The sequence below is a fragment of the Zonotrichia leucophrys genome, chromosome 14, assembly GCF_028769735.1.
Source record: "Zonotrichia leucophrys gambelii isolate GWCS_2022_RI chromosome 14, RI_Zleu_2.0, whole genome shotgun sequence".
In the NCBI taxonomy this organism is placed as follows: Eukaryota; Metazoa; Chordata; class Aves; order Passeriformes; family Passerellidae; genus Zonotrichia; species Zonotrichia leucophrys.
In genome coordinates, this window is record NC_088184.1 from 7,467,563 (window position 1) to 7,492,109 (window position 24,547).

At 39.4% G+C, this 24,547-nt stretch overlaps 1 protein-coding gene across 1 annotated transcript; it reads left to right on the top strand.

Annotated features, from left to right (window-relative positions):
* The first annotated feature begins 277 nt into the window (after positions 1 to 277).
* GSPT1 (G1 to S phase transition 1) lies at positions 278 to 20,842 on the top strand. Its single transcript, XM_064726334.1, has 15 exons — positions 278 to 728; positions 10,630 to 10,677; positions 11,050 to 11,091; positions 11,839 to 12,066; positions 13,062 to 13,095; positions 13,568 to 13,645; positions 14,862 to 15,042; positions 15,410 to 15,564; positions 16,509 to 16,649; positions 17,376 to 17,469; positions 17,803 to 17,883; positions 18,459 to 18,632; positions 19,066 to 19,155; positions 19,487 to 19,655; positions 20,350 to 20,842. The coding sequence occupies exons 1-15, from the start codon at positions 428 to 430 to the stop codon at positions 20,400 to 20,402; spliced, it is 1,869 nt and encodes a 622-aa protein (XP_064582404.1). The 5' UTR covers positions 278 to 427; the 3' UTR covers positions 20,403 to 20,842.
* The last annotated feature ends 3,705 nt before the right edge of the window (positions 20,843 to 24,547 follow it).

Here is a 24,547-nt window from a genome sequence, read left to right on the forward strand (position 1 = left end):
GCCAACTCCGCGTTCCGCATCCCCCTGGAAAAGGGGGCGGGGCCGGCAGGGACCCACGGCACGCGCGGGGACCGCCGGGAGTTGCAGTTCCTGAGCGCGCAAGTAACGCAGGCAACTCCATTTCCCGTCTGTCCTCGGGAGAGGGGGCGCGAGTGCGCGCGCGTGGTATGACGGGTATTGTAGTTCTTGCGCCGAGCCTCGGACGTGCGGCAGGAGGAGGGCCGGGGGAGATTAAAACTACTACGATGGCGGTAGCAGAGGCTGCCGGGAGGGGGTACGGCGGCCCGAGAGGCCACACTGCGCTCGCGTCGGGGCGGCGGAGCACACGCGGAATCGGCGGAGCGAGTGCTGAGTCGGTGCCGCCGCCGGCTCCCCCCTCACCCGGGAGACGCTTCGGGGCCGCGGAGCCTTGTGGGGCCGCCACAAAATGGAGGCGAACGGGAGCGGTAGCGGGAGCAGCAGCGACTCGGCTCCCGACTGCTGGGACCAGGCGGACATCGAGCCGGGCAGCGGCGCCGGCCCGGGCTGCGCCCCGCCGGCCGCGGAGGCCGAGGCGCAGCAGGAGCTGCTCGGGGCGGCCTTCAGCCGGCAGCTGAACGTCAACGCCAAGCCCTTCGTGCCCAACGTCCACGCCGCCGAGTTCGTGCCGTCCTTCCTGCGGAGCGGCCCGGCGCCCGGCCTGCCGCCGCCCTCGCCCCCGCCCGGCCTCCCGCCGCCGCCGCCGCTCGGTAACCGCGGGGCCGGCACCGCGGAGGGCGAGGGAGGCAGGGAGGGATGGGGGCCATGTTGGGAGGGCGCGGGGCCAGCGGGGCGGGGGTGCCGGGCCCGCGGCGGCCGGGAAAGGGCCACGCGGGGCGGGCGAGGAGCCGGGCCGGGCCGGGGGTGGTGCGGGTCCGGCCGCGGGAGGGTCCCCGGGAGGGAGGGGCGCGGCCGGGGCACGGGCAGGGGCTGGGCAGGGGGCGGCGGCGGCACCGCGGGGGATTCGCTGCCGGAGCCGAGGCAGCCCCGGGGTCGGGGGGCCCGGCGGGGGGAGGCCGCGGGCGCGGGGCTCTGCCCGGGGAGCAGCAGGAACCGGGGGGCTCTGGCTCCCTGCGGGTCCTGGCTGCGTTTCGCGGGGACCTTTGCTCGCAAAGGGCGGCCCGCGATGGGAAAAAACTACATAGCTCTGCTCTTCCTATAATACATAAAATCAATATAATATATGTAATATATTTAATAATATAACTTGTAACACTCTAGGAGTTGTCGAAGATTTCGGAGGTAATAAATTTAGTGTTGCTGGGGAGAAAAGCACTGCTTCAGCCATCAGTGCCTCAGATGTATCTTAAATGTCTTTTTGAAGATTATATCAAGTAATTTATTTTTTTCTTAACATAATGCCGATAAAGGATTAGTAGGGTAGGGAGTTTTGTCCAGCTGGCCTTAGCTAATGGAATAACCTGAAATTTACCCTGCTTTTAATTTCAAAGGATCTTTGTGTGCCCAACCAATATTTATACTAGATTTACTTTGCATATGGGAAATTAAAGGAGACCTACTTTTTCATTTTCAGCTCCAAACTGAAGGTTCTTCCAAACATCAGACATGCTGCTTAACTTTGTGGTAGTATTTTAATGTCACTCCTGCTGCTAAGGAGTTTGAGATTTTCCTAATTTTCCTATAATTTTCTGTATCCCTATTGGTATAATATGAAACAAGCTATTGTTTCAGGTATTTATCTAGTAATTTTATTTCACTATAGACACTACTTGTTACATTATGTTGGCCTGATTTCCTGTTGTTTGTGGCTTATTATTTATTGTGTTTTTCCTTAATTGGTCTTGATCTCCCTAGTATCTAAAGTTAATAGTTGTTAACAACTAAAATCTGTAACTTTTATATATGACATTTTAATATTTTTGTAACAGAATATTAACCTGTTCCTTATCTTAGATTATATGTTCTCTACAGCTGTTCAGCACTCCTGATTTTTAGCAGAAGTTATAGCTCATTTACTGTGCAGGCAAGTAGTGTCTAAGTGCATTAAAATAAACTTCAGAGGAGCCATGGGCAGGCTCTTGAATTCCATTTAGAATAAAGGTACATGTTAAAGTTCACAGATGTAGACTGGGTAGCTTGGGGCTGTGATGAACATGTGGTCTTCAAAAACCATTCCTGTATTTTTCAGATATTGCAATCTGAATCAAAAGTTTGGGGGTTTTAGCTATGTAATCAATACTGAAAGGTTTTTTTAGTGTTTTGAATATTATTAGAATTATTTAGATTTTTTTTTTCCTGGCTGCTTCTTTAAGGTTTCATCTAAGGTGTTCTATAGTTATTTTTTTTGTGTAGGAATTCAAACTACATCTCCTCATTTTTTCTTCACTTTCCTTTTCTCCACTCTTTTGCTACTTCTACAACCTGTGATGAGCTTCTTCTTTCCAGAAATCAGGGATGGCTTGAAAACTGTCTGATGATCTGGAGTGATCAGAATAGCTTTGCTTTGTGTCTTCATTGCTGAGTACATTTCCTACATAGTGCTAGAATCTACCTGACTTGAATTTACCTTGATTGCTATATCTTCTTTAAGGTTTAGGATTTTCAGTTTTTCTAAGTAGCTTCAATATCCCTAAGACTAGGCAGAAAAAAACTTTAGGTTAAAAAATTCTATTTCTTTCCTAACTGGAATACTGTACTTACTAGGTGCTGCTCCAGGTCTGCTTGCTTGGTTGCAGAAGATAATTGACATCTTCTCCTTGCAGATGTTTGTATAAGGTGACAACTACTTTCCTGGCTGGAAGAACTAGGTGGAGCTTGCTCTGGAAATAAGTCAGAACAACATGTGATTAGACAGTGGTGCTGAATAAGTTACTTTTCAGCAGCCCAGTTGGCTTTTGTTCCCATAGGGAATTAGGTGCTCTGTGACACTCATTCTTCATTACAGAGTTTGTAGTGGGAACAACCTAAATTAGTCTTGATACATGTAAACCTTAAGAAATCTAAAAAGTTGGGTGTCACTTGAGGAATTTCAGTGGCCTAAAGTTAAGTTCTGGTAGTGCTTTTCTTCTTGGAACTTTCTCTTGGTGAGGTTTTGCTCAAGTCATAATTCCTTAGTAATTCAAAGGCCATTATAGATCAGGACAAATGTGTGGTAGCAGCATGGTATATAAAAATTCCACAGGACTGATTCCATTGTGTGGCTGCAGTGTGTAATAGTGTTTCCTTTCATGCACACTAACTTAATGTTTCTAGTAATTTGAAAAAGATTCCTGTCATTTATGTTTAGAGCACAGAAGGAGCACTCTCAGAAGCCATTTATGGAATAAGATGTTAACTTTCTAAAACTGGGAAACTCCTGAGACCTGCATTCCTAATAGCTTACTTTCAAACTGGTTTACACATGCTTTCTTTTGATTGAAAATTGTGTATTAGGAAGAAAGCTGACTGATGTGTACCACCAATATAACTTATGCTCAGAGATAGTTTCAGAATTATTTTGGAATTAAATTATCATTTGATTATATGGGAAAAGCATATTATTTACAATTTTGAACCTAAGGAATATACTAAAACCAGGATGTTCTAAATGTTGTAGCTATGAGGACTTGCATTTATCCAATTGTGTCCAAGTCAAACTCATTTGTAAAATCTCTCTTTGTTGAATTCTGTTGGAAATGTGAAATGAAGACTTTATGGCTGTCACAGACAGAAAACCAAGGCTGCAGCACAGTTCTGTGCCAGGTGGACTGGGAGGGTGTCACAGACACTTTGTACTTCTGGGGAGACTCTCCGGCAGTTGCTGGACCAGCAAACTCAGCTCAGTTAAGGCCATGTGTGATAATGAAATGACTGTGGATTGGGTTAGGGCCTCTAAACCTTCATACTCACATCTGTGCCTTGCAACCTCACTCTTCTTCAGCTTCTATGACTTCTTTTTGTACTATGTTTCATTAATTTTGTAGATATATGTAGCAGAAAATTATATTTTTCTTTGTTTCTGTATCAAAGCATGGTTCAGAGGGAATAGTTACCACCAACTTCCAATTAATAAGATTTCTATTTTTCTTTTTAATTGGGTATGAGAGAATCAAAATGTTTTTAAAAATGCAGCATCAATTTGCATTTTTGTGGTTCAGTTTTTGTCATAGTTCTTGAATACTCACAGGATTCTTGGTAACATTTATCACAGCTTCCTTGTATGGTCTTTATTATATTTTGTGTTAGTTCTTCTTTTCAGAAATAATTTTTAAGTATTCACTGTTGACCCTGCTTGGAGCAGGAGACTAAACTAGCTAACTCCTGGGATCCCTTCCAACCTGAATTGTTCACTGATTTGAAGAATGCAGTGGTAGTAGCAAGAGAAAAAGCATCTTTAGTATAAAGTAATAAGAATAAAAAGTGTGACATGCAGCAGTGGGTGTAAGGAAAGCATTTGTCCTGTTTGTGGTATTAGGGCTACTGTTTAGTTTGGTAGTTCTCTTGACCACTTCAAATTAATGTCTAAACATCTTTGCTGATGACTACAGTTTAAACAACTTGCCCCTACAGTCCTGAGCCAAGCAAACATCTGGCTTAAGATCCAGTGCCCCTGTTTGCTTCACTCCCGAAATATCCTCACTTGCCTGCAGTAGTCACTCCTGAAGCAGTTCAATTCGAGCAGCTGGACATCCTCTGCCTTCAAGTGCTGTAAATAAATGGGTATAACATTTTTCTTCCTGCTTTTCCCTGCCCTCATTTTTTCTGACCTTGTAGCAGCTGGGACATCCATGTGTCAGTCAGACACAAGAGGTGGAGTTTCAGTATCTACTTCAGTTCTGAAACCTGTAGTTTCCAGAGCAGGATGAGTTATCTGTACCACTGTGCTCTCTGAAGCCTGGTATCTCATTTTACACTGGGAGGCTTCAACGTCTCAGTCCTCAAGAACTTCACTTTGCATATGAACTTGCTGAGAAAGGCTTGTCTAAGACAGCAGCCCACAGTTCAAGAAGCTGTTGGGTTTAAGGGTTATGTGGTTTTCCATGTCAGCCTTGGAACAGCCCTGTGCTGATGATTTCCTCACCGTGCTGGTAGTGTTACTGTTAATGCTTCAGAACTGCAAACTTCAACTGCTCACATGGCAGCAAATCAGGGTTGTATTGTCAGTGCCAGCATATGGGATAAATTCTTATCTGAAAATCTTGATTTGAGTTGGCACTTGTCTATCTAGAGCTGTCTTCTGTATCAGCTTCTCTAGACAGGTGAGCTGTGCAGCCACTTGTGAAACTGAGTGCAGAGAAAGGCTGGATGTCTTGGCACTGCTGGGTGGGCAGGTAGAACATACCTGTGTGGTGCACTCAGGGTGCCAGTGTGTTACACAGATGTCCTTTGTCTACATCTAAAGTGCCCCCAGGAAGGTGGCCAGGATTGTGTTGCTCCTGTCAGAATAATTCATCACCCTCGTGGCCTTGCATGACTCCAGTAAAAGACACAGAAAGCCCTGGGAGGCAGCTGTGCCCTGCATGCACTGCCCTGGGGGCTGAGGCAGCCTGCTGGCCCAGTGTGTGGCACTCTGCTCTGGGCTGCTGCTCAATGTGTTTGAAAGCACGGTGTCATCTTAAAACTTGCTTGCTCTATCAAAATGAACACAGAAATAATTTGGGATAATTCTTGGATTCTATTTATAATCAGGTTTTACAGTTCTACTTGAGGAATTTTGGCATTTTTCTCCTGTTTTGTGATGAGAGATATGCAAGGAAAAGAAGCAGCTGATTGTATGAAGCTAAGATAGAAAGATGGTTTTATTTTGTGGTTTTTATTATGAAGGAATAAAGCAGTTGTAATTTAATCCATTAAATTAATGACTATGTTTTGAAGAGGTCTATGGGAAAATGACAGTGATTGTATTTCATTACAAAAGTTAGTTTGGGACAGAAGATGCAATACTAAAAATATGAGTCATGCTAAAGATACTGGGTTATGAGAGATTTTTGTCAGAGTGGAAGTATTGAGCTTGGTTTCTTGATTATCTGTCTTAAAAATCAAGTTATCAACTGAGCACAAATACTTGGCCTTAAGCAGAAGAGGACTTCAGTATATTCCCTGAAAATCCCCATAAGCTTTCTTAAACTTAGTTGTTAAGGAGCATGTCAGGTTTAGATAAGATAAGCTTAAGGTGTGTCCTCAGTGGGGAAGGAAGAAGGTGGGTCTTTTACTAAGCTAGCACCTCATTAAAGCCTATGAATATGAAACAAGTGCTAATTTCTTTTGTGAATTTTACAGAGTCAGGTTAAACTATTAAAGCTGCTTTTGCATTGGTGCATTTTAAAAAATGGTGTGTCCACTGGTGAAGCTGGGGCTATAAAGTAGAACAAAGAGAAGAACATAATTTTGGGTATAACTTTGAAAACAACTGCCTTACAGTGAACTCCTGAAAACCTTTTCTTTCTGCACAATTTTAAGTATTGAATGTAAAGCATTTTGTTTAGCTTTATCTGTGCTTGACATAATTTTTGTGTGGTTTTGTTATCTAAGAATCTCTTGGGGCTTTTTTAATTGTACTTTTCATGCTGTGTGTGTTTGATGCAGACTTTTATTTTTTTACTCTGCTGTAATTCCCTTTATACTTTCATTTTTAAAAAGGGGGGCAAACATCTGTTATGTAATGCATGAAAACTGGTGAGACTGTATGACTATTGTGTAAAGATGTGCTGAACTCAGGCATTGGAATTACACACACAAAAAGGTGATGAGAATCCTAAGGTGGGTGTCATGTGTTTCTTCCCTCTCCAGGAATTCCTGTGAAGGAACTTGATGCCTGTATTAGAGAAGCAGTAACCAATTCAATATACAGGCATCTAAGTTTTGTAGAGAAGATATTTCAGGCTGAATTTGTCTTTTTTATTTTTTACCTTTTTTTTTAATCTCTCTGCTGTGTGGTGCAGTTTCTCTAACTCTGTATCCTACCCCAGCTGTCAGGTTCCAGTCCTGTCTGGGTTCTTATCACTCCAGCAGCAGAGCAGGCTGGATCTGAGTGCTGCTGTGTATTGCACCAAATTTATGCCTCTCATTAATTCTGTGAATTCATTTGCATTGTGGTTCAGGTAACTGATGTTCAGGAATTATCAGTTAACCACTGGGCAGTTCTTACTTTTGTGGAGACCTTTATCAGCTTTTTCTGGGCATCTGGTAAACACTGAGTTTTGTGTAAAGATGGAGGTTGTCACTATTGCAATCGAGTTTGACTTTAATAGCCACTATTCTAATATTGATTCCTATCAGCTGTACCTATTCTAGGTATGAAAAACTTGCTACATTCTAATATAAATTTAAAAAGCAATTTTCTATTGTTTATCTACAAGCATTCTAATATGTTAGTGCTGCAAAGTTCCTAGCTTATAGTCTTTTAAAACAGTATTTTCAGAGGTTGGATGATAACTTCAAATTTGTTGTCCTTGTGCAGCTTTGGTTATTGTACAACAGAAATGCAAACAAGTACAAAACTTGGTGTGATATGCAACAAACTTATCAGTAGTAGAATGTTGTGTGAATGAAGTAGGCAGAGTGGATTCTTTAGGACATGAGATGTATTTTAAAGACATCAGTCACTGTGTTTTACAAGTTGTGCAATTTTGGACTCTATATTGGTAGTGTACATACTCTTCCAGTGAATTTTACATTTAAAAAATCCCCACAATTACCTTTTCTAGACAAGACTCTGAATTACATAATGTCATTGTCTGATGGCGCCAGTAGATAAATGCAGCATCTGTATCCATTTTTGCCCTTGGCATTGACAACAGAGATATTCCAAAAAATGTCCTAAGGCTCTGATGTTGAGCAGGACTAAAGATAAGCCACTCAGTGCCTGTAATACCATGGATAAGGTTGCAACAGCAGTTCTTGACTTAGCACTTGAAGGAGACATGGAGATGGTTAGGTGTAAAATCCTGCAACTGCTTGTCGTGCATAAATCCAGCAATTTGAGGCATTTAAAAATTGGCATCACTTAAGGCATGTCCTGACTTTAAAACCAGATTTCCTACAAAGTACATTTTGAGTCCCTCTCATATGAAAGATTCCTGTCTGGATGATCTTCACAGAGGAGAAGAGGTGACAGACCAAAATGCTCCAGCCCTGTGCTCTAGGGAAGCAGTAGGATTGCATCCTTCTTTTCACATGATGGTCTTAAGGCATTTCAGGCAATCTGTTCACTTCCACACAGAGGATGGTAAATCTGAGCCTTTGTCTGAAATAACCTGACATAACCTGAAATTGTTTATCAGAAGTAAACATTTACTGTGGAGAGTGGGAGTTTTTGTCACTTAAAGCATGTTAGTTTTGAAATTAAGTTTCTTTATTTACTTCGTTTCTTAACAATAATTTTTTTAGTGAGTGGTTTATGTTTCTTTCTGCTTTGAAGAAACAGTATATGTTTGATACAATTCAGTGTCCTCTTCCAAAGCATGTCTGCCTCTTGTGTGCCAAGGTGACCAGAGTTCAATAAAAGGCTGTGGTTTTAGCTGACTGTCTGCTCCCCCTGGTTGTGTGGCACTGCTACTCTTTAGCATCCATGCCCAAACTCTCTTACTGACTCTTGTGTCCTGTACAAAATCTACAGAGGAAATTTTTATTCTACTTCTTCTCTGTTAGTTGTGAAGAAACGTTTTTCCTGTCTGCATACCTGCTGTATTGCAGACCAGAAAGTAAAAACTGAGTTTCTATGAATGGTTTTTACTGACAGTATATTTCTCAGAAATTAACTAGCTCTCCAACTACTCACAGAACGTCTGTTCCAAGGCAAGTGCATTAATATTGCCATTTGATACATTTTTCATTACAGACAAACTTCTGGAGTGAAATCAAAAGCTTGTTGAAATGATCTTGTAATTAAAATATTTATGCATCCCAACCACAGTATGTGTGAAATAGCCAACAGTCTTCTGATGTGCTACAAAATGGAGGCTCTAGGTTCATACCTAGATTTTGTACCACCTGCTTACCACACTCAGAAATGGGCTGCTGGGAGTCTTTTCCAGCTGCCAAATGGGAGTGATAGACCATTTCTTTAAAAGGATCTAGGGGTATTCTATTCTTATGCTTTTACTGACTGTATCAATTCATTCTCTTCAAGCCTGGTTGGTTTGTTTTGGGGAGTTGTAGCTCATGTGTGATCTGAGGCAGGAGTGCAGGCAGTGCTTTCCTTTGGGCATTGCTGCTCATGTGGGATCCAGGACAGGAGTGCAGGCAGTGCTTTCCTTTGGGCACTGCTGCTCATGTGTGATCCAGGACAGGAGTGCAGGCAGTGCTTTCCTTTGGGCATTGCTGCTCATGTGGGATCCAGGACAGGAGTGCAGGCAGTGCTTTCCTTTGGGCATTGCTGCTCATGTGGGATCCAGGACAGGAGTGCAGGCAGTGCTCTCCTTTGGGCATTGCTGTGCCCCCTCCCTGCCGTGCTGCTGCCCACTGGCTGTTGTGCTGTGACCCACATTCACCCTGCCTGCAAAGCCCTGTCCTCTGGCCCCCTGCCAGCTCTCCCGGCGCTGCTCCACTTTAGAGGAGTCTGCAGCAAATACGCAAACAGTGCGAAAGCAAAGAGGCTTAGGAGCAGCTCCTTCTCTGGGTGCCTTTGTTCTTTTCAGGGGATTTGTTTCATCTTTAGGTCCCATCATGCGTATAGAGCAAGTGATGCTCTAAGATCTGGGTTCAGATTTCAGTTGAAGGAGAGCTGGAGTACAGCTAAACAGAGGGTATGAATTTTGTATGTGGTTGAAAAAAAAGATAACTTGTTTCAAAGCATGCTGAAGTTGAACTTATACCAAGAGAAAACTAAATAGGTTAAGGTTTTATGTATAGTTATAGAAGGCCCCTTGATCATGTGATATAACGTCCCAAAACATTGAGTGCTGTGTTAATTGCAATGTATCACTCCTAGTGGGTTTAATAATTGTTACACCTCAGCATAAAATGTAGTGGTGTGGTTTAGTGCATGAGAGGGTTGAGTAGTTTGTCAGACAAACCATCCTTGTGGCTTTGACAGAGGCACATGACCAGTGGGATTGCCCTCCACGTAATGGAACTGTGCTCTTGTGTTTAAGAGGACTGGCAAACTTACCAGACATCTTGAATGAATTTATCATCTCCTGACCTTAATAACTACAGAAGAGGTTAAGAATTCGTTTTTAATAATTGGTTTCTATTTTCTACTCAACATTTAATGGAAATGAGGCACAAGAATAGTGTAGACAGTGTAGACATGGCTGTAAGACCCTTTCCCTGCAGTTGTGACACCACATTGTGTCTTTGGATACAATGAAACTGCTCTGCTGTTTTTGAACACCAGTTAGACACTAACACTTACCAACAGCCAGCATGCTCAAAAAGGATGGGCAAGTAAAATACTGTGTATAGAAAATTGCTTGCTTTAAGTGTATCTTTCCGTTCAGGGGGGAAATGGCTTGTTTTTAGAAGTGGTATCTTATTTTCACCATGTCTAGGCAGTGTTCTTTAGCAGTATTTGTGCTTGGAGGCTGTGTTTAGTACCACCTGGCAGGGAGGGGTCATTATTCTTTCCACACAATTCTTGCAATAAAGTTGGGAGATGGTCTTTTATGGCAAAGTTTGGAAATTGGTCACATCATTGTACTTTAAAAGATAAACTTTTTTTCTCTGCAGGTGCACCTGTAGAGCCTTCTCCAGAGGAGCAGACAGCCTCTTGTGAAGGTAGTTGTTTTTGTGATCTTCATTACATGATTTTTTTTAAATTATTGCAAATAATCTCTTTTTAATCTTTATGAACCTTTTCCAATCTTCATTATCCTCATACTGCTCTTGTAAGGCAATGTGATTATCTGTATTTATTTACAGTTTCATAGGCAGTTGGGAAAGGCTCATAAAGTGGCTTATGGAAGATCATAAAGCTAGTATGAAGCAAAATTTTTGAAATGAACCTGTATATTAGAAAGCTTTGGCAAGTGCCAAAACATCTGAGCTATCCTTTTATTCATTTAGTCACTCATTTTTCTTTGTTCTTGATTACTGTCATGCTAAGTATGTGTCTAATGATTCATTTTCCCCCCTTTTTTTTTCTTCTAGGTTCAAATGCTGCTGTTAACATGGAAATTTCAGAGTCTGTTGGTAAGATGAGAATTGTTCCTTTTTACTGTGATAATACTATAATGTACTACCACAGTGCTTTTGCTGAATCACTGCAAACAAAATAGTAGAGCCTTTACACTTCCAACAAAGTACACTATTTGTACTTTATACTTGGATGACTATTTGTATCTTTATACTTGGGTGAGGAAAGAGGTAATTGAACATTAGTGTGCATTGAGAGCTGCAACTGGATTGCTTGGACACTGTAAAATGATGAGTGCTTTATTAAAAAATCATTTCATATTACCAAATAGCCCCATTAACATGTGTGGAATGGTGATTAGCAAAAAACTTTAAAGTGGTCAGCAATGTGAACAATCAGAACATAGAAATTGTATGGTTTTTATTGTTTTTATAAGGCTTATGAGTGAACTTAAACTATAATCCCTCTCCTTTGCTTTCTAAACATATGGTAGTGTGTCTGTGGATTCAGACTACTGTGCTGCTCTGAGTAGATCTTCAGATTTGCTTTTGCTTTGTAAAATTGTTGCCTTGTTAAAACAGAAGTTTCTATATCCTAGATTTCTTGTGTCAGCATACAAGCTGGATTGGAAGCTCCTGGTACTAATCATTTCAGAAGCAAGCAGCAGTTCTCCCTTTTCCTATAGGAAGATGTTAACAGACCTGGTAGCTTTGTGATTGTGCCTTTGGGGCAGGGGCTTTTCCCCTTTTAATTCTTTTTAATTTCTTTATCTATTTGAATATATCTAATTGGTTCATTTTTAGTGGAAAATGGAGAGACAGAAATGTCCCCAGAAGAGTCATGGGACCACAAAGAAGAGCCCAGTGAAGCAGAGCTTGGAGGTGGCCCTGCAGGGGATGCGGGGCCTTCTGAAGAGAGCGCTCAGGAAATGATGGAGGAGGAGGAGGAGATACCAAAACCCAAATCTGTGGTGGCACCTCCAGGTGCTCCTAAAAAAGAGCACGTCAATGTAGTATTCATTGGACACGTAGGTGAGTTTGAAGGGAAGGTGAAGTACTTGGATCTGTCTGTTGTGTACTGTCTAGAACTCAGAGGATTAGAAATTAATGCTGTTCTTTGTATTGTCCGTGTCTGGAGGCTCACAGGAGCATTCGTTCTAATGAAGCTGCTCTGGAAAAGGACAAATTGAAAGGTCTTTCAGGGGTGGAGGGCCAAGGGTAGAGTGTGTTCTCTTGGACACAGCAGTGCCTGTGTTCATGATTTCTCAAGTAACTGCTCCTGTTGAGTGCTCAAGTGATATGTGTGTATTTATGATCTGAAGAACAAAATCAGAAAATGGTGCTTCTTTTCTGCTTATTTTAGGGTTCTTGCTATTAGATTCAAAAATTATTATTCTGAATACTAAAATTAGTAGAATTAGAGCAATGTGTTAATATAATTCATGGTTAAAAGAAGCATTTATAGCAAAATATTTTCATTTAATAGTTTCAACAAGCTTCATAAAAACTTGGGTGGTGTCAGAAGTAGAGCAGAATTGTTGAATCACAAGTTATACAGTAAATTCCGTCTTTTCATTTCTGTAGTTATTTGCCACCTTAAAGGTACTGTAATTTGGGTCCTTGGGCAAATTCAGAATAGAGTCACATAAAGTAAAGGGGCTGTGGGCAGAGGTACAGAAGAGCAGCCCACACAAGTTAGGGACAAGGGATAAAGGAAGCAGGGAAAGGGATTTTGCAAGAGCTTCCCACCCCTGACCCTGGCTTTAGCTGCACCACTGCTTGCTGAGGGGGTTTTGTTATGGATAATGCTGAATTTATATATATGAAAACAGCATGTTCAAAATTTGGTGTAATTTAATTGACAACAAATTATAATAGGAACAAGGGAAAGTGCAAGATGCTTCCAAAAACTTAGATTGTGGTTCAAAAAAGAAATCCTTTGGAAACAAACTAGATTACTTAGTTCATAATGGTCTGCTGTTTCTAGAATTTTACATTGTTGATGACTTGAATTAATTTTATTTTAGATGCTGGCAAGTCAACTATTGGAGGACAAATAATGTAAGGAAACTTTAATTTTTAGATTTCCTGTTCTTGTGAATTAAAAAACTTCAATTAGAATGAGTAATATTTTCTTTGTGGCTTTAATCAGCATATGTTAATACTTTTATAACAATGTTTCTGTCCCTGTCAATTGAGGTACTTACTGTCTTTGGAATTTCTTAATTCCAGCACATTAATGTTATTGCTATCGGATTTTCATTTAATAGAAGCAACTATGCAAAAGCAAACATTATCAATTTTTTTTAATTAATCACTTTCTTAGAGCATGGCTGTTTTTCTTTGTATTTTAAAATGAAATTTGAAACAGCTTTATACCATTGGTTAAACTTTGTCCTTTCTGTGAAAATTTTTTAAAAAATTCATATCTTCATTTCCCAATCACAATAATCTGTGGGGATTGTATAAGTAACTATTTGGAAATACCTTTCTGCTTTGTGTAAAATTGCACTTCTATTTTCCCTCTCCTTAGGTATTTGACAGGAATGGTTGACAAAAGAACACTTGAAAAATATGAAAGAGAAGCTAAAGAAAAAAACAGAGAAACATGGTATGAACTTTGTGAAGATAGTGGCACCCTTTGCCCTTTACTGCAATGAAACTGGGTTTAGTCTCTGTCCCAGCAGCCTTGGCTTCCTCCAGGCTGGTGATGCTCTTGTCCTGGGTGGATTTTTTGTGGCCTCTTGTTTGGTTTGGGTTTTGTTGTTGTTTTTTGGTTGGTTGGTTTTGTGAGGGCAGTGAGTATATACAGCACATGTAGCAGCCTCATTTCTGCTTCAAACAACTCCTGCAAAATTGATTTCCCTTTTGAAAGCTTTCTCCTTTTGGCAGGAGGATAAAAGGGGTTCAAAGGGCTGTGGAAAAGGAGCAGTGAAAGACTTCCCTAGGGCAGAGCATCCTCAGGGGATGGGCACTGACCTGAGCTCACTGAATCCTGTGGGAAGGCAGCAGAAAGGGTGACAGGGTTCTTTTCAGCAAGAACTGCTGTGCAAGCAGCATCCCCTGACACCCCAGTCACTACAAAACCAAAGCTAAGGATGGTTACAGGCTGCTGGTAATGGCAAAAAATATTACTGTGTTAAACCAGTTCAGTTGAGTTATTACCACTTTTTATCATTCATTTTTTTCTTTATAGTCACCAGTTTTCACAAAACCTGAAGGATCTAAGTAGCTTTTTTTTTAAATTTCACTTGACCTAACTGAAAGCTACTTGTTGTTGGCCAGTGGGAAAAATTATTAGGAGGGGACAAGAGTCTGTATAATGAAAATCGATCAAAGATAGTGTGAATAAAGATGGTGTCTATTTCATAGCCAACTTCTGCTTAATATGTGCAAATAAATGAGAACTAGTAATTATAATTCTCAATAATGATATGTGCAAGTCAGAACTAATGTTTTAGTTAATTATGCTGAGAAGGAAAAATTGTTTTGTATTTGATCCTGAGGTGTTTCTGAGACTGAGGCAAAGTTTAAATTATATGAGGTTAGATCAGAGCTGAAGAACTTAGAAAGTGAAACATGTTTATTAGAATTTTTAGAAATTAATCCTTATAGTTGTGTGAAGGAGAGCTGGCAATGGGCTCTGCAGCTCACTGTACACACAAATCAGTCAGTTCAGTATTTCCAAGACCAGTAGTGACTTTACATTTAGCAACGCTGAGGTGGTTAAAATAAGCAAGAGAAAATGTCCCTTATGACTAAGAAATTATATATAAATGTAATAAAAATTGATACAACAACAGAGTGTTTGGGTTGGGATTTTTTAGGTACCTTTCATGGGCCTTAGACACAAACCAAGAAGAACGAGACAAAGGTAAAACAGTAGAAGTGGGTCGTGCCTATTTTGAAACGGAGAAGAAACACTTCACTATTTTAGATGCTCCTGGACACAAGAGCTTTGTTCCAAATATGATTGGTGGGGCTTCTCAAGCTGATCTTGCTGTGCTGGTAAGGAGAAATCAGATACTTTTACTTTGCATATGATGTGGAATGAAGTTTCTGGGGTTGTTTGTTTGTTTTGTTTACTTCTTTATTCTTTTGGTAACTTTCAGCAGGCAGAATTTTCAAATGTTACATTTACTGAGTTGAGTGAGTTTTGGAGTAATTTAACTGCTTCTTAAAGCTATCCACAGGTGTCGTGTGAATTTTTTACATGTCAGTGCAGAAACTAATGGGCAATACTGAGAATATACCAGTGCATTTTGGAAGCTTTTACTAGGTCTGACTACCCAGAGTTTTTTGAATAAGGCAGTATTATTGATTGTTCTGTTGAGAGAATTGTAGAACTTCTATTAAAATATGTATCTTTAATTAGGTTATTTCTGCAAGAAAAGGAGAGTTTGAAACTGGATTTGAGAAAGGTGGACAAACAAGAGAACATGCCATGTTAGCAAAAACAGCAGGTGTAAAGCATTTAATAGTTCTTATTAATAAAATGGATGATCCAACTGTAAACTGGAGTAATGAAAGGTGAGTTTAATATTAAAAACCTAATCTTCACTGACAGATACTACAATGGAATAATTCCTAGGTAATTTTTGTATTGCATTATTGCTGAAAGGATGGTTGACTGGTGGACTGAAGGCAGAGGTTATAAAACTGGCAGGAAAACCAGAAGCTCAGTGCCCAGGACAGTGCTTCTCAATAAAGCTGGAAGTTCTACACTCAAACATTCACTATCAACTGCTTGGATCCATGCAGACATATCTAACAAACCCTCATGCATTCTAGCATTGTTTAATTGTTGACTTGGAAACTTTATACTGAGTCTAAAGAAGGAAGTGATTGTTTGAGTTTGCCAGAGTTGTCAGAGAAGCTGCTGTGTGTTCTGCCCAGAATTGTGGAAGTTTAGTGGGAAGCCATGAGGGCCTGTTCAACCTTGGAATGTCAACCTGCTGCACTAAGAGACAAAGGCACACCCCATTCTCTGTCTTAGTCCTGCCCCAACCTTCTGACATTCCTGAATTCACCCCAAACTGAGAGCAGGCAGTGTGACAGAAATAACTGGATTAAACCTAGTTGTAGGAGACTGAGGCAGAGCTGCAGTGCCAGCCTGGAGCCTGAGCTCAGGAGGTGTCTGTGGTCTGTCCTGCTGTCCTGGCCTGGATCTCTTGCTTTAAGCAGTGGCAGCTGGTGCTGCTGCTCCCCAGCCCTGTCACTGCACTGTGGGCAGGGCACTGATGATGCTTTATGGGGCAGAGCAATGAGGGGGAATAGGGGAACACACAATTCTGAGCTGTGCTGGAAGGCTGGGGAGAAATGCAAATGGACCTCCAGACCTTAACTAGGCTTGCTTGCTGCTCACACAGTAACTTAACTGATGGAACTGAAATGTCTGCATGTTTTTTAAAGCACAGGATTATGTTATGCTGGAATAAGTGGAATTTACCTTGATCTGCTTGTCATTTTAATAGATATGAGGAATGTAAAGAGAAACTGGTGCCATTTTTGAAGAAAGTTGGCTTCAATCCCAAAAAGGACATTCATTTCATGCCCTGCTCAGGACTGACTGGAGCAAACCTTAAAGAACAGTCAGAATTCTGTCCTTGGTATATGTATGTATCTTAAATTGAGCAACTTGAATATTTGCTATATTTCAATAAAAGTAAATGCTTCAGTGAAGCTGGGAGGTAGCAGAGCGTGGTATGTTGTAGTTGTGTGCCAAAGTGCTTGAGGAAATACAGCCAGAGCAACAAGAACACAGCCATGCAACGTGCCAAGGAAAAGCATTTGCAAGCTGCAGAAGATTATCAGTAAAATATTAGCAGTGTTCTCTGGCTGTGTGAGTTCAGTGCCTGACGAGCACTGGAATTTGCCAGTGATGCTGCAGCTGACGTTGCTGGAATGAGTAATGGTGTGATGGGAGCAGTTTGCTTGAAGCTGTGTTGTAATTAGGGACAAGCCATGCCTCTCAGTGGATGTCATGTTTTTCAATATTGTTCAGTGTACTTTAAAAAGAATTAATGGAAATCACATTTGGACCTAGCTTATGGCTGAAATATATTACACATCTGTTGTGAGTCTCAAAAGAATAATTTGTGTGAAATATGCCTGTAGTGTAACTTAAAAACTTGCATTTCCTGAGTATTAATATGTTGGTTGAAGTAAAGTGGACACTACTGATGGGATGCTATAATAGATTCAGCTGTCTTAGAGGTCGTTTTTCTAAATGATAAGATTAATATGATTGTTTTTGTTGGACTGCATTTATCCATTTTGAACAATTTTTTTAAATGGAAGCATGCTCATGGAATTGAAACAAATGCCTTCTGCTTTTTTAGTGGATTACCATTTATTCCATACCTGGATAATTTGCCAAACTTCAACCGTTCAGTTGATGGACCAATCAGGCTGCCAATTGTGGATAAATATAAGGTACAGATTAAAATAATAATACAGAAAGTATAAAGAGGCTGTTTTCAGAAAGCAGTAAATGGACTATTTACTGTACTTTTAGAGGGTATCTTTTTCTTTGTTAATGTTACATTTCCAACTGTAGAATAGAGGAGGGAAGAGAAGTAAATAATTTTGGCATTATATGAAACTCCTAAAATCTGTAATCTTCCATGACAACAATTTCCAAAATACTAAGTCTAGCAGTGCTAGATATTCACAGAGTTAAGTAATCAAACCCAGAGGTAAATCATAAATAGAGAACTCTTTAGGAAAATGGTTTTAATTGCTATGTAATGATTTCTCTTTGTGAAGGACATGGGCACTGTGGTCCTTGGGAAGCTGGAGTCGGGCTCTATTTGCAAAGGACAACAGCTTGTGATGATGCCAAACAAGGTATGGTATGGTTTAGATATTTTAAAAATTTACTACCATAAAAAAAGAGCTTTGTTCTTAAAGATCCTCATTACTTTAAATCAGAAGATGTTCTGTTGCTCTGTTGAGCCCAGCTAAGCTCTCACATTTTCCATGGGTGATGTTTCTGGGGCCAGGGGCTGTTGTGTAGCTCCTCAGCAGTCAGAACTTGGGTTCTCCTGCCTTGGTAAACTCAGATGCTGGACTACAAATTATCTCACTTGAACTGGATTTTATTTCATGTTTGTTGGCCACTTTTACCTGTTGTGGTTTAATATTGTTCAAGAGTTTCTTTCTTTCCCCCTTTCCTTTTTTTTTCTTTCCCCCAAAGGGAAACAGAACCAAAAAAAACTTGAAAAAGAAAACTCTTCTTTTAAAAAATTCAGTTATTAGTAATTCATCATTCAAATATTTTAAATGTTCTAAAGCTTGACAGACCCAAATATAATTAACTTAAACTGTAATAGAATTATTTCTTGAAATACTGTTATATTACAATTATTTTGTATCTGACTAAAATATTCACAATGAAAAACTGTGGTTTTGTTTTCTTTAAGCACAATGTGGAAGTTCTTGGAATTCTTTCTGATGATGTAGAAACTGACTCAGTAGCCCCAGGTGAAAATCTAAAGATCAGACTGAAGGGAATTGAAGAGGAAGAGATCCTGCCAGGATTTATTCTCTGTGATCTCAACAACCTTTGTCATTCTGGACGCACATTTGATGCCCAGGTAGAATAACAACTTTTAATTGCTGTATGGAGGGGTAAAAACCATGGAAATATTTTATGTTTTGCCAAATCTAAAACTTCAGTAATTTGAAGTTTCAGTTCAGATTTCTTATTCATTGCCATATCTCTACATGGGCAATAACATATATACTTAACACTGACATCATTAATTAGAGATTTTAAAATATAAGTTGTTTTGAATGTAACTTCTCTATGAAGTTTTAGATACTTAAAATGGTGAAAGCAAGACCTCATGAGGCTAGTTCTTCAGTTTTCTACTTTCATATTATAAAGTTTAAAATTTTAACTCTGATAAAAATTTGTGTGTATATTGTTCAATAGACTTTATTTAATATACTTCTGCATTGATTATTCTGTTCTTTTATAATTGAAATCAGGAAAAATGCACTTTTTTATTTTGAATTGTTTTACAGATAGTGATAATTGAGCACAAATCCATTATCTGCCCAGGTTATAATGCAGTGCTGCACATCCACACCTGTATTGAAGAAGTTGAGATAACAGTAAGTGTCACTTTAAGTTGTGATGTGAATATAAACAGTCCAGTTGTTGGGATGAAGAGTTCTGTCGTGTCATAAATTTGTAGAGGATCTAAAGCAACAAAGCTCCAGCCTTGAATGCAATTCTTGGTTGTGCCCTAACACAAACAAGAAGGGCTGTAACTGTTAGCATGAGCATTCTGCAAAGTGGTGTACGTCGTGACTGAATAAACCATGCAGACTTTTCCTTGTATTTGTTTGTAACGATATTCTTTCTTAGACCAATTCTGTTTCTATAAAACAGAAAAATAACCCTTATTTTAGCACTTACAACTGTTATTTTTTTCTTACCCAGGCCTTAATCTGCTTGGTAGACAAAAAAACAGGAGAAAAAAGTAAGACACGGCCCCGTTTTGTGAAACAAGATCAAGTCTGCATTGCCCGTTTAAGGACAGCAGGAACGATCTGCCTTGAGACATTCAAAGATTTCCCTCAGATGGGTCGCTTCACCCTAAGGGATGAGGGTAAGGCTGCTTCAGCAGCAGGTACTGGCTGCTGCAAAGGCTTACTTGGACTCAGAGCCACAGGCAGTGAGGTTTTAAAATGCTCTTATCTAGTGGAAATCACTCTCTGGGTAACAATGGAAGAGTTAATGTAGGCAAATTGTTGTCATTGTGCAGAGTCCTTGCTAGTAACAGAGTTTTATTTGAGTAATGTACAGAAAGATGCATTGTGAAACAAAAGACTGGATTTGAAAAATAACCAGCAGTGCTTTTTTAATGTGCCCTGGAATGTCCACCTACAATGTGAATACCATAGTTTCACTTTTTAAAGTTGAAAAATATCAGGGGAGTTGTATGTTAGGTTTTCACATGCACACCCTGGTAAAACTCAGATTTGTGGGATGCGTTTAAAATAAAGTATTTGGAGAATAGTAAACAGATCTGGTAGTGATTCTGCCTTGCTTTCTCCTGAGGAGAGTGTAGAAGCAGGCTCTCCACAATCCACATTGTGTTCTTTGCTGTCAGAATAGCAGGCTTGCTATTTAAAAATCTTTATCGTGCTTTTAAAATACACTGATGCTACAACATAATAATTTATTCTCTGTGATTTGTAATGCTTAAGAGCCTGTACTTTGGGGCAGGTTTTTATGTTCTTGGAGATGTCTGCATTCCTTTCACAGTAAATATAACACTGCTGTTTGTCTCCTTGGTTTAGGTAAGACCATTGCAATTGGAAAAGTTCTGAAACTGGTTCCAGAGAAGGACTAAGCATTTTTCTCAAAGACCCCGCACAATACTGTGAGGAAAATCGACTCAGCAAAAGCCTACTTCACACCGCCGTCTTATTTTCTGCCCATTGATAAACTTCTCCCCATATTTTGCAAAGACAAATTTCACAGCAAAGGTCCACATTATGTCAGCTTTCTCATATTGAGAGCTCTGCTATGCCACTGTTGAATTTTCCCAAAAACAATTTTTTTTTTCTCCCAAATTCTGCTTCCTTGGAAAGATTCGGCAATAGCTTTGTAAGTGATGTGGACATAATTGCCTATAATTATGAAAATCTAAAGGATTTTTAATGTTTAATTTCCCCCAGCATCTCTATTAAGACCTCTTTTTTCCAGGCAGATCATTCAGAGTGTGCGAGTGTGTGTGCACATGTTACAAAGATGACTACCATGTTAATAAACTATTCAATTTGAAATCTTTTTCGGTATTGGAATTGCTTTTGAATAACGTTTTTTATCCGATGTAACGCAGTTGCATTAGCTTTTTAACTTCCCAGTAACCCAGATATTTGGTTACTTGGACTTTTCTAAACTCCTCAGCCTCTCCCCACACACACAGTTTTAAATGAGGCAATTGGGCACTCAACCAAGTTTGTATTAAAATAATTAGGTTTGCCCCTTCCCTTTCTTGAATGCATTCTGAAAATTAAAAAACATTCATGCAAATGTGGCACCTTCATTAGCTTTACATTTGTTAATATCTTCAGCAAATTTAGGTTGACCTAACATCATTACTAGACACAGGAAGTCAATTTTGAAGGCTAGAACTACATATTGTGTCTTTATAAAAATTCAGCATTATTAAATTCTTAACTGCAGAAAATGCTAACAACCAGTAAATCAGCGAAACTTGCAAAAATAAGAGAATCTGTGGCAATAGTGCCTATTAGTATTTATAAGAGCTACATTTTGTGGGAGAACTGGGCCAATTAAAAAGTGCCAGTTACATAAATTACTCAGTTCACCCTGTCTTTAATTTAGAGGGCTGGATAATCCTTGCTGTTTTAAAGATCAGTCTGAACTGAGAGGGAGAGAGACGATTTAAATCCCTAAGAGTTTGCACATACCGAAATATGGGAGGGTCAGAATCAAGCACAGTCTGTAAATTTTTGCATATCAAAAAGCAATGTAAGCTTATGCGGACCAGTGAAGTTTTTCTTGAGAAATTAAAGCAAAACTGGTTCAAAGTAAAGCTTACTCAGTACAACTTGAAGGAGCTGCATAATAAAACCCTATTTAGCTGCACTTTGAAAATGGACTGTCTGCAATTGCTGTCCTGATTCTAACAATTAGGATGAAGGCTAAGGGATTTTTTTCATTTTCCAGAGTATTAGTAGTAATTATTAAAAGTTATCTTCTGAGCTTCTTCGGAATATCTTAAATAAACATTCTCAGCTGTAAAATTGGTGAGCCCCTCTTCTCCCCCAAAGATTTGCAGTCTAGTGACTGTATCTGAATTGAAACTCAAAACTGAAACAGATTTACCTTTTTTGGGATTTTTTTTTTGTTTTGTTTGTTTCTTTGTAACTGTGGAACTCCCATTCATTTCACTTACAGCTACATTGTATGGACAGAAGAAGTTATTGTCCTTCAGTTTCATATGACGACACTTGTAGCTACCGTAATGCATGGAATTTAAATAAATTTTATTATGTCTGCAAATCTCTGGGCTTTTATTTTTTTGGTAAATCAGGGTTTAAAAGTAACTTTTTTGTTGTTGTTTTTACCAAGTGAACAAAACCCACAGTTCCTTGGATCTTAAACTAATGAAGAAATTAAAAGCCAGGGAAACTTACTGTCTTGTTCATATTCTGGACTGACAAGATTTCCACATATCTGACTGACTTCTTGAAGTAAGCTCATGGATTTGAAATTTGCAGTGACCATTATTGGAGAATACTTACAGTTAAATCCCTAAATTGCTAGGTCCTTTAAAACTTTTTTTCTTAAGGCATTGAAGTGTATCTGAAAACGAAATAATGCTCCAGCATCAGTTTTCCACTGTTGAGTAAACTTAATGTGGGATTTTAAAACTTCATTATTTTGAGGCTGGACTGAGTATTTAATATTAAACTGAATAATCATCTGGTGGGTTGGAGTATCAATAGATAGAAAGTCAGTATTTCCATTATTCATCCCATCTAGTGCATTTGATTACCATTTCCATAATTCCAGTTAATGTCACCTGGTCTGTAAACTGACAGGTTGTATTATTATAAATTCATTAACAGAATCCACCTTATGCAATTAAAGATATTCCTATCCTGTAGGAGGTTTCTATTTGGGTCTAATTTTTTTTCATTCTACAGCAAATACATGAAAATGTAAGGCATAAATGTACACAAATTGGCTGCATTTCGGGTAGAAGAGCTGGAAGTACATTGTATTTGAGTAGTCCTCAGATTACATCTCAACTTTTTCATTTCATCTCCATTCTACATTTTATAGTCCCATTTTTGCTACTATTAAATACAGCTAAATCTAGATGAAAGAAGAAAAAAAGATAATGTGGCTTTGTTGGAAATAAACACTATTTGCTGATTCACTGATGTAATAAACTTTTTTAAATTACCATTTTGAATATTTCCTTTTGTGAAAATGTGATATGCTGCTTTGAAGATGATACAAAAACCAAGGAGCTGTGCAACAGCAGTTGAAAGGAAGGAGGGGAAAAAAGGAAATAGAAGTTGGATTGAAGGTGCAGAACCCCTAGGGGAGCACTGCCAGGGTAACTGGGCTTGCATGGGCTACTGGCAGGGTATTCCATGGTGTAGCTTTAATTCATATCAGCAAAACTCTGAGTGCAGAGTTTGGGGTTTTTCCCTCAGTATAATGGCATTTGCAGTGTGCTACTGATGAGGATCACACCTTTCTCTCTGACTGTTGGCCAAAGTGTGCAGTGTAGGTATGGCTTGAGTGCTTAGCCATGATGTAACTTACAAAAACATAAGTAGTTATTCTATAAGTTAAGAACTTGTATGTTCTTGAACCAAAAACTTTGATATATGTAACAAATACTAAATACAAAACAAAAATCTGAATGTGCAGCAGTACTAATTATTTGGCAACAGGAAAATAATTCCTTGTTTCTGCAGACTCCAGGAAGTAAAGCACAGTAGCTGGAGGAATGGGTGCAGTGATCAGTTGAGTAGCATTGCCATCAGCTGTGTGTATGAAACCATTCCAGCTACCTTGGTCACCTTAGCAGACAATCAGGAACTGATCCACATTCCTGAAACACTTATTCTGGCAGTAAATTGTATTCCTGAACAGCAAGCTATTGATGATGGTGTAATAGTGTAAGAAAAACAGCTGTTTTAAGGAGATTTATCCATGGGGATATTTGCTGGTCACAATTTTTATGCCCCCTTACAGACTTTCTTCAGTGGCATAAAAAGCCCAGTGAAAATGACTCAATGAAGAACCTGTATTTTAGACTACTTATGGCACCAGTCTATACACTAAAAATCATGTTAATGATGAGAAATGTGTTTTTATAAGTGTTTATTACTGACTATTACCTAAGAAGAAAAGATTGTTTCAATGCCCAGGTATTGGATCTGTATTACTCTGGCTGTTTTGGTACTGCAGACTGTTGGAATGATGCTGTTAAAGCAGATGACCTGTGCTCCAGACAAGACTGTTTTCTTCCTGAACTGCTACTTAAAGGCTCTTACTTATTCTGCTCTTTTTGTATACTCTAGAGAGGATTTGGTACAAAAAAATATACCAACAAAACTGGAGTTACTACTGAAGATTTTATATTGTGAAGATGTTTATTTCCTTGTGTTTATTTTATCACACTATAAACCTGACAAGATATTACTTTTCCTCTGAAGAAATACTAGAAAGGATTCTAGTCCTAATATAAAATAGAAATTTATGCTAACAACCCAAAATCTGTTGTCTGTGTATATATAACTTGATAATCCACGTGCTTTCATTGGCTTTCTTTCCAATGTAAATTTTTCTACATCTCCTGTCAGTTCCATACATCTAAAAAATCCCACCTATTTCTCAATAAGAGTAATAAGAGACACAACAGATTCACTGCTGGGTGACAAAAGGTACTTGAGGCAGCGTTCCTGTCATCTGTGAAGCCCCTGCAAGGGATGTGAGGCAAAG

Bases quoted from the DNA above. Each gene is read 5' to 3' on its own strand.
- GSPT1 (XM_064726334.1), top strand. From the start codon at position 428: ATGGAGGCGAACGGGAGCGGTAGCGGGAGCAGCAGCGACTCGGCTCCC. The intron at 12,067-13,061 runs GTGAGTTTGAAG...ATTTTATTTTAG, and splicing joins AGTATTCATTGGACACGTAG to ATGCTGGCAAGTCAACTATT. The intron at 17,884-18,458 runs GTATGGTATGGT...GTTTTCTTTAAG, and splicing joins TTGTGATGATGCCAAACAAG to CACAATGTGGAAGTTCTTGG.